We start from the raw sequence: 11,508 nt of genomic DNA on the forward strand, positions 1-11,508 counted from the left end.
AAATAGCGTCACTTAGTGGCCACGTGCGTGGATAAGAAAGTTAAAGCTGTAACATTTGCCCTGTTTAGTTTAAAGGAATTCGCTTGTCAAGCAACTTACTGAGTAACTTATTAACAAAATCGGTGCTTAATACTAACTTTTTCAAGGTGAAGTGTTAGTGATACAATTGCTTATTTAATCTAAACTGTACAACAGATAACATAAAAAAGGGGACACATTTTGGTCCATTAATTTTTATATTTACTTTTAAATACTGATGAACATTAATCCACAATCTCTCTCTGTGGTCTTCCTCGTTTCTAGCTCCATAGTCAACATCCTTTGTCCTGAATATATCAGATATATCAGTATATATCATATCTGATATATGCTGATCAGATATATCACATATAGTATCTATCTATCTATCTATCTATCTATCTATCTATCTATCTATCTATCTATCTATCTATCTATCTATCTATCTATCTATCTATCTATCTATTGTTGAAATCTCCCAATTCTTTGAATCTTTGGGCTGAAGGAAGGACAATACTCGGTGTATAAATGCTCAATCAACAATCATTTATTTCCATACAATTCAATAATAAGAGCATTACAACGTCCGGACGGGAGAGATGCTACCAGAGGGTCAGGCACATGTCTCAAAATGGTGACGGGTTGCTCAGCTTTTTATAGTCTCTAGTGGCCCCCAGCTAGTCGTAAAAGCCAAAACATCACATTTTTTCTCTGTTACAGCGCCTAAGTTATGACCTCGGCAGTTGTTTCTCTGCTTTCTGTAAGGTGGGGGTGTGGAATGTGGTCTGTCTATCTCCCCTGTCTTTAGACACAGAGTCTCCTGCTTACAACCTTCTCTTCATGATTCAACAATTAAGCATGTCAAGAAAACAGTGTAACACATTCCCAGCAGATCAAGGATACAGAGTGATGCACATTTATCTAATGAACTAATATGTGAATATGTTCTGTTAACTCAAAAGTATAATGAGAACTAAACTACATACAGATCACACACTCTATTTTAAAGGGTATAATATGATCTACAGCAGTATTCTAATTCAACTACTTTGATTACATATATAAGGTAACATATAATAACAGAATAATATCACAATACCCTCTTTTGATCTCTCATTAAAGAGATCACTAATAACAAGCACTTCAGCGTTGCAAGGTCCAGGTTTTCTTGATCCTGAGGCCCTCTGTCCCCTTTTAACGGGTGGACCATATGGGGGATGACCTCTGTGTTCACGCAGTTCAGATGCAAGCAAAGTTAGATTTACAACCATAACAGCAGTTACAGATGACACTCCCATCACTCCCCATTTTCCCACAGCTTTATTTTGGTGCTCCAGTTTTCCACTCCCATTTTAATGCCCCCTTATACCTTTCAAATGTACTTAGACTAGAACCTCTGTCTAAGGAGCTTTTAACCTTTATTTTTATTGCTGCAGCTACCAGTGTCTTCCAGTTGGGTGATTCTCAGCTTCTTTCTTCGACCTCCGGGGTTAGACCACCCTTTAGTCATTGCACAGTTCTGGGGATTATTCTGCCCTGATTTCAAACAAAGATCTGTGTATTTTGGGTTCACCGGCGTGTCCCCCTTTTTGCCAAGAGCCTCTCGAACCTCGTTGGTCTGGTGTTCCTGGTTTTCGCCAACCCCTTCATGGTTATTGCTGTGTCTGTGGGATCCATCTTCTCCAGGAGCCCAAACGTCATGACACTTGACCCCAGTTGCTGTCTCGGCTGTCCCTACATCTGTCTCTGCTGTGAAGGGTCCTCACATCTCCGTGTCCCCGTCTGGTGTCTCTTCCTTTCTCTGCAAGAGACAGAAAACCAAAACACCTCTCTCCCTAGCCTTGATAATCTAATATTGTTATCCATTGTTCTTCTAATGATTCAAATTTGGTTTAAAATATTATGTTCAGGACTTATTCTAATCATAATCTATGTGTGTGTAAAAGAAATAAAAATTAGTGAACCCTTTCTAAGTCTAACACATTATACGCTTAAGTTTTACCATAGCTAATTTATTAAACACAAAAATAAACTCATAGAAATTTTCATATCACCATTGTTTGATGTTCAAACTCAACTCCCCCTTTTTGACACACTCCCATGTGTCAATTCATTGGAGCTAGACAATTAAAAGAGAAGGTTAGTGACATCATATCTCAGAAAGTATCAGAAATTCTTCTCTCGAGTACCGTTGCTCCAGCCTTGTCATCACTGAGGATCGTCAATCCCGGACATTTCCCTTCTCCATATTTAATAAAGTCTGTCATCCTTCCATGCCCTGGTAACTGGTCCATCCAGAGCTGTAACATTTTGAAATGTACATACAACAAGCCAAACCACACCTTGGTCACACCAACCCGTTTCTGCCCCGAAGATGTCCAATGCCATCCTAGTATGGACTGTCAAAAGTGGCTTTAACGCTGACTATCCTGACAATCCATTTTATAACGTTTCCTGGTCAGATTTGCCAATCTCTGCACCAGGGTCGTAATAGTTTTGCAATTTTCATCAGTTTTTATTTTTATTTAGCTTCGACTTCAGATTTTCAATTTTATATCAGTTTTAATTAGTTTTAACCAATTCTTTTTGTAATGGTACATTTTAATTTGAATTTATCCAAACTAAACACAATATTTTCTTTATTTACTTTGCTCTTGTTCTTTTGCAGTACCACATCCTATCAGATGTCCCTGTCGATTATATTCTACATTTAATAACTTACTATTTCAAGTGAGAACCTAAATCATGTGGACCAATGTTTATTATTGCATATCTCTATTCTGAATGTGGCCAGTCATTCATAGGTATTGTTCAATTTTGGCGATTTTCCTCTATAAAATTTAATTGACTTTTTACAGTGGCCTGCTGTGGTTAATAGTAACATATTCCAGTCATGAGTGGTATCAAAAGTCTTCTCCACTGTAGCATTTGGCATTCCCAATAATATAACATGATACCTTAATCAAAACACAGTTAATATAGCACAGTTTTCTTGATGCAAACATCAGTAACTCAAAATCAGCAACCACAGTGTTAAGTCTGCAGTTCATACTTATGTGAAGCTAGAGTCTCCTCCTCCAGTCTCTCTTATCCTCCTGCTCCTGAAAAAACAAAACAAAACAAAGCGAAGCATCCACCCTTCTCTTGTCGGCTGGGTGAATTGTTTATGCATTGTTTATTGGCATTTACTAATCCTAAAGTGGGTGCAGTCATTGTCTCAGTATCAAGTCAGTCAAAACTTTTAGTTGTCAGTCCATCACAGTCCATTCACATGCATACCTCCATACACATTCATACCAGATGTTGCTGATAATGGAGTCTCCCGCGCAACCTATTCGAGCCTCCATCACCAGCAAGATGACGTCATCATTTTAAAGGAAAACAATTCCTTGTTGTTTTTTGGGCCGGATTGACTCGGTGCAATCCTTTTAGATCAGTGTTCCCTATAAGTGAATTTCTCCCAAGCCAATTACAATCATGGAGAAGCACACTTTGCAACTGTTTACAGTAATAATATTTTATAGCGCTTTAAATTTCAATCTTTCAGGCCTTGTTTAAAGAGCTGATTGTTAAATCATGAACTCACAAAATATCAACATATCACCACCGGTGGATCACACCTCTCAGATGTTTTTTCTCCAGTGCACTGTAACAAAAACGAAAACAGACATAACCAACAAAATACTACTAAAATAACACAAACTAGGGCCCGTTGCAGACATGTCCAAGCATAAAACTATCCCTCTCTCGCTTACGAGAAAGAACACAAGCCAAAGCTCACTGATAAAATCAAGCTAGCGCTAAACAAAACCAAACAATCAACCAGAAATTCACAGGAACATTTTGCTTCCTGCCGGGACAATATTGTGTGGGAATGAGAACCTCAGGTGCCGTAACACCTTTTGTTCCTCCTTGAATTAAAACTCAATCACAGAAAATGCCGTACTCCGACCTAAAACTTACACTATTAATTCATCATTTTCACTCTGTGCCACTGTTCCTCATCAGGGCTGTGTGAAGCACAGCAAAGAATTCAGTCAAGGCCTTGAGCCATAAACAGACATCACGCACAGACATTGTTTTCATAACCAAACTTTTTTAGACCTTATTCCTAAAATCTACATAAATGCCCTCTGGGTGACATATAACACATTCTAAGTATTTAATGGTAATCAATGGCTCCTCATAAAAATTATGCATTGGGATGTTTGTGTGCAGCATTTTGCATATCAGCATAAGCAAAGCATTCTTCATTGCATCAGCGTGTATGTGTGTGTGCGTGTGGATCACTCTTCATTGCACAAGCGTGTGCATGTGTATGTGTGTGCATCACTTCTCAGTGAATCAACATTCCCGTGTGTGTGTGTGTGTGTGTGTGTGTGTGTGTTTCTCTTCATTCTGAGTCAGTGCATGTAGATGTGTGTGTTTGTGTGGGTGTTTGTGTTCATCACTTTCCTGTTCTGGTGTTCTGGGTAAACCACGGCCTGAAGCATGCCCTGGGGTCCTGCCCCCCCCTCCTTTTTCAGTTTGTTTGCGACCATTGCTGCTGCTGCTGCTACTCAAAATTCAGTCCGTCCTGGTTCTGACCCCAATTGGGGCGGTCCTTTCTCCAGTGTCGATGTTCACCGCAGGTAAAACCTGCATCTTCTTCTGTGTTTTTGTCCATTCTGAGGTGCCTTCTGTCCTCAGTTACTCCTCTTGTCTCGGTCACGCCCTTTTTCGCCACCCGATCATCCGTGTTGGTCCATCACTGTCCTGCACAGTGTGAATGCAAAGTTATCAAGGTCAGCATTCTTTCGCTCGGCCTTACTTGTCATTCGGGCTTGGCGGGCGTCTCGTCACAGCTCTGTCAGCTGACGCAGTCTGGGAATTTTCCCCCGTGTAGTGAAACGGGCCTTAGGTTTAGTGCTCTCCGTCTCGGCTGCATGAGATCACATTCCTGCAGGTCTGTTGACATTCTCAGGTCGTTGTTGTGGGTCCAGCTGTTGCAGCATTTGGTCAGTGTCACGTATGGGGGAGAGCAGGAGTCCAGTCAGCCTCGGCTTTCAGGGCCGGCAAAGCAGCCTGTAATTAAATATGTATAGAAAAAACAAAAACAAAACAAAACAAAAACAAACAAAAAACAAAAAACAAAAACAAACGAACAGGAAAATGATGTTGTGTTGGCTGTGTTATTCAGAGGGGAGACAATGGGGCCAGGCCCTGTGTCAGCCTTCTCTCCCCCTTTTTTTGTTTTTTGTCTCCCGATATAATCAACTCCTAACCCACCAAGTTGACAGGACAACACCGGTATATGTTAAAATTCTTAAGATCATGTTTAAAAGCCCAAAAAGGAACTTTCTTTCATTCAGTAATCACTTTTATTAATCAATCAACAGAAAACATGTCACAATTTGACTCTTTTTACCACTAAATTTGTTGCGTCTTGCCTGGTTGGTTAGACCAGTGTTCCTTTTTTTTTTTTTTCTTTTTTAGTTAAATTGTTGTCCTGCAACCCAGAGGGTTTCTTTGTCAGTAATGTATAGACTTCATCATTTAAGTATGTTAATTTTTCTTTAACCTTGCTGGAAAATCTTCACGTGTTCATGAGTGTAAGCTGTTTCTTCATTGCGTGTATGTGCATTTGTATAAAAGCAGGTTAATTTTATCTTTTCTCAAACTAGGCGTTACCTTAAAAGGAGCCTTTCTCTCAGATTTCTCTGCTTGTGTGTGTTTTTGTTTCACCTTTTTGTTGTGATGCTCCGGACGCCTTCCCAACCTCCACAAGTCCGTTGGCCCCAATTTTATGTGTTAAAACTTCTCTTAATTTCTCCTCTAATTCTCTCCTCGCTGCTGTCTTTTTCACAGCTGCTGATTCGTGCTGGGTGTGGTTCCCATTACCTATAATTTTGCTTCGGCCGCTGTGCTTGTGGGGGCAGTTGGTCCAGGTCCGCAGCTTCCTGTATTAACACACTAAGAGATTTATTTTAATTTCATTTTCATCACTTTTAAACCGATAAGCAGGCAACACGCCTACCTTGACAGCGTAAACTGTACGCCAGTCTCCCAACACATTCCTCTCTGTACTCCTCCATAATTCTCCACTGCACACCTCTTACTATCTCTCCTTTTTATTTTTATTACACCACAGAGTAATACACCCAATTATGCCCGTCTATCTCTATGTGGCTCCAAATTCCCTCTTTATTTTAATTTCACACTCGTCAGGGGACAGGCACACAACAATTTCAACCACTGAAACGAGGAATTCAACCTTTTTATTTCATTACTAATCTAGACTCAACGTTTGTTCGCAAAATGTGTCTTGTTCTAGTCCGGAAATAAATGTGAACCCGTGATTACACGGCCGTTCCAGTGTTATTTCCGTAGCTATGCGGGGGCCCTCACCTCCCCAAGTCACCACCTCAGCACCCGGACGACGCCGGTCCTGGCCACGCGTCCACGGACAGGAGGGTCGCTACTCCATAGGCAAATGTTCCACAGGTACACTAGGCATCAACCTTTGATCCTAAAATGTGTATTTGCTCTAATGTCCTCCTAATCAAACACATCAACCGTCACTGTCACTGTGTTCACGCTTCACACTCCACACAAAAAACACACTCAGAGCGCGCCTCACTCACACTCTCACTCAGTGCGCGCTTTACCCACAAGACAGCACCCAGAGCGCGCCTCGCAGCTTCACACACACTCTCTCACCCAGAGCGCGCTTTGACACTCACACACAACACTTTTCCTCAGCGGGAATTTTACACAGAAACCTCTGAGCTCAACTATTAGATCTTCTTAAAGCACACTGCACCATAGACCAAAATACCCCTTTCTCTGCGATTATGACCGCCACCACGGGGCAAAGTCGCATCATAAAAGTGATGCTTGCATCCCCGAAGTTATACCTGACATCATAAACCAGGTGTTGCTATTTACTTAAATTTTTACTTTGTATTATGGCCGCAGCCCTTTATACTCGACTGACGCCACAAACCACCGTCAAAACCTCTATCCAATGTACTAAAACTAGCACCAACCACTACTGCACTTCACGGCCGCACCACCGGAACACGCCGTATCATAAACCAAACCTACGGACGTGTTTCGCTCTCGCGTTGCCAGCGTCCAACTGCACCGTGAAGCCAGCATCTGCTTGTCCTTAAATCAACTTCTATTTCATAGCTGGCAAAAGCCAGGACGTCACTGACACCATAAACAAAATAAACAAACCTCGACTTCAATGTACTGAACTAATGGCCGCGTCTTCAGAATAAATTCTAATGTATTATTGCTACAGAAGCCAGTATTAGACAAAATTAAATGTGGAAGGTAAAGTGGCTGCAACTAGTCCAACGTAGTATGTTATTAGTATCTCGGTAGAAGCAGATTACTGCAACTAGACCAACGTAGTATGTTATTAGTATCTCGGTAGAAGCAGTTTATTTAACACACTGGAATTCAGCCTCAACTTATGTTGTTAGTATCTTGCGCCAAAAACCAGACACCGACAAATTTACTGTGAAAATACATGTGACTCAGCGAACAGATTAATTTGGAAAGCCCAATATGCACATTTGGTATTTATAATACAACAGGCTGTGCTTACCTTTTTATTTTTGGACCGGTCCTCTGTTCACCTCGCCTCACGATCTCACCAAAGGTCAAATCTACACCTCCTCAGCACACCAAAGATCCGGGTCACACGGCACCAAGTTGTTGAAAACACGCAGTTCTTTGAATCTTTGGGCTGAAGGAGGGACAATACTCGGTGTATAAATGCTCAATCAACAATCATTTATTTCCATACAATTCAACAATAAGAGCATTACAACGTCCGGACGGGAGAGATGCTACCAGAGGGTCAGGCACATGTCTCAAAATGGTGACGGGTTGCTCAGCTTTTTATAGTCTCTAGTGGCCCCCAGCTAGTCGTAAAAGCCAAAACATCACATTTTTTCTCTGTTACAGCGCCTAAGTTATGACCTCGGCAGTTGTTTCTCTGCTTTCTGTAAGGTGGGGGTGTGGAATGTGGTCTGTCTATCTCCCCTGTCTTTAGACACAGAGTCTCCTGCTTACAACCTTCTCTTCATGATTCAACAATTAAGCATGTCAAGAAAACAGTGTAACACATTCCCAGCAGATCAAGGATACAGAGTGATGCACATTTATCTAATGAACTAATATGTGAATATGTTCTGTTAACTCAAAAGTATAATGAGAACTAAACTACATACAGATCACACACTCTATTTTAAAGGGTATAATATGATCTACAGCAGTATTCTAATTCAACTTATTAACAAAATCGGTGCTTAATACTAACTTTTTCAAGGTGAAGTGTTAGTGATACAATTGCTTATTTAATCTAAACTGTACAACAGATAACATAAAAAAGGGGACACATTTTGGTCCATTAATTTTTATATTTACTTTTAAATACTGATGAACATTAATCCACAATCTCTCTCTGTGGTCTTCCTCGTTTCTAGCTCCATAGTCAACATCCTTTGTCCTGAATATATCAGATATATCAGTATATATCATATCTGATATATGCTGATCAGATATATCACATATAGTATCTATCTATCTATCTATCTATCTATCTATCTATCTATCTATCTATCTATCTATCTATCTATCTATCTATCTATCTATCTATCTATCTATCTATCTATCTATCTATCTATCTATCTATCTATCTATCTATCTATCTATCTATCTATCTATCTATCTATGTGTGTGTGTGTGTGTAGATAGATAGCTAGATAGATATAGATATATCAGTGTGCAGTAGCTTTTAATCAGACTGTGCAGTGCTCTATGCTCTGTCTTACTATTAACATTCAACCATTGTACTATGCAGTATTCCATCTTGCTGCATACACACACACACACACACACACACACACACACACACACACACACACACACACACACACACACACACACACACACACATATATATATTGTAAAGTGTACATTTGTCTCCACTGAGGTATAGTATTACTCATATAGGTTATTTTTTTTATTCCTGCTCTATTCATTTTGCTGCTGTAATAACAGGAATTTCCCAACCATGGGACAAATTCGCTTATCTTATCTTCATTTCTAATCCTGTCTCTGGGTGCAAAGACTTATAATTAGCATTGTCTATCAGTGTTGAAACAAATTTTTTAATAGAGTTTAATTTACTCTTTTTGTTGTAAAAAAAAACAACCCATGAATGATGATGAAAACATGAATAGCAAATGATCAATGAACAAATGCACCCACCCCACACCTGTTATTAAAAGTACTGTACCTCTTAATTCATCTTTTGACATTTAATATTGCATGCATTTATCAAGCCTATGCTAAACTGTGTTCTTCACAGACCCCTATCCAGAGCAGAGTGAAGACTCCGGGCAATATTTTTAGAAAAGGAAAACCTGAAAAACAAGACACCTGTCACTTGTGGAATGGTGGTGATGTGATCCCATTGTCTCTAAGATCACGTGACAACATTTTATGAAAGGGAAGACAGCTGGGTGCAGTTGACTTCTTCTTGTCTGTTTCGTAGTGTGCAGATAGCTGCTACAGTGTTCACAGTTTACATGTTTGGTGTACAGTCACCATGAAAATTGCTATTTTTGTGCTGTTTGTGTGCCTTCTTCTTCCTGTGCAGCCTGAAGAGATAGATCACTGTAAGTAAACACTACAGTCACCTTGGTTTCCTCAGTCATCAGATAATATGTAGTTCGGTTTCTGCTGAAGAGTGCCTCTGTTAACTGTTCTATTATTAACAGACACCTACTGTGAGACTTGTTTAACAGTGGCACAAGGTATGTTGGACAATAAATCATTATGGCTAAGAGCTTTTTTATTAATGGTTTCTGATAACCCAGTAGCACAATCTAACAAATGGGATAGCCAGGAATACAAATAGAAAACAAAAGACAAAAGAAAAGGGGAAAGCAAGTCACAGTCTATAAATACCTTACAGAGCTTGAGAAATCCATCAAGGAAGCCCCAGTTAAGAGCAGAAACACAGTTGTTAAACGCCTCATCAGTGGGGCGTTGTGTGAGAAACCTCTGCCTCACAGTCACCATGTCTCTAAGGACAAACTGACATCAGCCTGCAGACACTTGTTAGGTAAGGTAACATCAGATATGTCAAGTAATTTATCTTGTATTCAAGAACTTATTCTGGATTTGCCATTCAGAGTCTCACCGTGGCCAGTTCTATGAAGCTCTGGTGAACAAAGAGCCGAAGAATCTGGATATAGCTCTGTGTTATGAGCACTCCAACTCATGTGTGGGGGTTAAACGCCAGACTTTTGAGGTAAGCTGTCAGTGAGCGAGTAGCCAGTTGTGAAACGTGAACTTCGTGTTTTTCAAGTACACAAATTTGCTCTTAACATTTTGCTTTTGTGGCAGGATTCTAAAGGCGCTTTTACTGAAAGTGACATTGATGCTTTACTTCGGGACAACAAGGAAAATGTTCGCATTGCTCAGCCGATACATTCAGGTTCCCCTGTGCACACAGGAGATGAACTCTGAGAATTTCAGCATCATTTACTGTTTACTACTGTAAATTCTGGACATCAGTAAAATAAATAAATCACTAAAAAAACATAAACCAATAATTTTGTCTTTAAATTATACCTTATGCTGTGTTGAGTTGTCACTTTTCTAAAGAATTTATTCAGCCTCAGATAAGGAGTGTATATTCATTAATGAACAAATTATATAAAATTGATAAAGGGGAAGTTTATATTTCAAGCCTTGGGAAGCCCTCACTTTTCTCTGACAGAAATAGGAACTTCCAAAGTGCATCTGAAGTGATTTAGCCTGTTTTCCTATGTCTTTATTAAGATAATACGAGGTCTGTTGCCTGCTGGAAAATGAATCTATTCTTTGCCATTTGCAGTCACCTGTTTACAATAGGAATTCTAAAACATTTTTAAGGTGCTCCCACTTGTCTTCATTCTTTTCTTCTTTATTATTCTTCGGGATGTTACTAACCATTAAAACAACAACAATTTCTAATGCACTTCTTTCAGAAAATTCATAGAAAAATGCAAAACTCCAAAAAATAAAAAATAAAAGTGGGACACAAAGGAAGACATAAGGATGTATTATTGCACTATAAGCAATTTCATCACAAGTGTGCAGATTCAATATCTTCTTCAGAAAAGTAGTTTGCCTTTTGGACACCAAAAATCCAGGCCAGGCAAATACAACCACAACAATTAAGAAATTCAGAAATTCAAGGTATTAACAATAAGTAATAGTAAAAACAAACCACAGCTGTGTGCAAATCACACCCATATAATATCAGCTGTGTTACCTTGGGATGGTTGTAACTAAGGTGGCTCAGGTAAACTACTAACCGGAAGGTTGGTGGTTCGATCCCAGTCTGCTCCATGCCAAATATCCTTGGGCAAATACTAACATCATGGTGCTCTCTGATGCATCTATTGGAGGTGTGAATGTCTGATATGAAGCACTTAGGAA

General features: G+C 39.7%; 1 protein-coding gene and 1 long non-coding RNA gene across 2 annotated transcripts; one reads left to right on the plus strand and one right to left on the minus strand.

Moving 5' to 3' along the window:
* Positions 1-3,545: 3,545 nt before the first annotated feature.
* Positions 3,546-7,947, minus strand: LOC146671598 (uncharacterized). Its single transcript, XR_014911476.1, has 2 exons — positions 7,538-7,947; positions 3,546-6,271 (listed from the first exon to the last, which is right to left on the minus strand). It is a non-coding gene; the product is annotated as an uncharacterized LOC146671598 (long non-coding RNA).
* Positions 7,948-9,423: 1,476 nt separating this feature from the next.
* On the plus strand, positions 9,424-10,643 carry LOC146671599 (uncharacterized). The gene is made up of 5 exons (XM_085405198.1): positions 9,424-9,695; positions 9,798-9,833; positions 9,995-10,144; positions 10,215-10,333; positions 10,429-10,643. The coding sequence occupies exons 1-5, from the start codon at positions 9,626-9,628 to the stop codon at positions 10,549-10,551; spliced, it is 498 nt and encodes a 165-aa protein (XP_085261324.1). The 5' UTR covers positions 9,424-9,625; the 3' UTR covers positions 10,552-10,643.
* The last annotated feature ends 865 nt before the right edge of the window (positions 10,644-11,508 follow it).

This window comes from Rhamphochromis longiceps, linkage group LG4, assembly GCF_057381845.1.
Source record: "Rhamphochromis longiceps isolate RC_006_pf linkage group LG4, R_longiceps_female_GT1.1, whole genome shotgun sequence".
In the NCBI taxonomy this organism is placed as follows: Eukaryota; Metazoa; Chordata; class Actinopteri; order Cichliformes; family Cichlidae; genus Rhamphochromis; species Rhamphochromis longiceps.

Bases quoted from the DNA above. Each gene is read 5' to 3' on its own strand.
- LOC146671599 (XM_085405198.1), top strand. From the start codon at position 9,626: ATGAAAATTGCTATTTTTGTGCTGTTTGTGTGCCTTCTTCTTCCTGTG. The intron at 9,834-9,994 runs GTATGTTGGACA...AATACCTTACAG, and splicing joins TTGTTTAACAGTGGCACAAG to AGCTTGAGAAATCCATCAAG. The intron at 10,334-10,428 runs GTAAGCTGTCAG...CTTTTGTGGCAG, and splicing joins TTAAACGCCAGACTTTTGAG to GATTCTAAAGGCGCTTTTAC.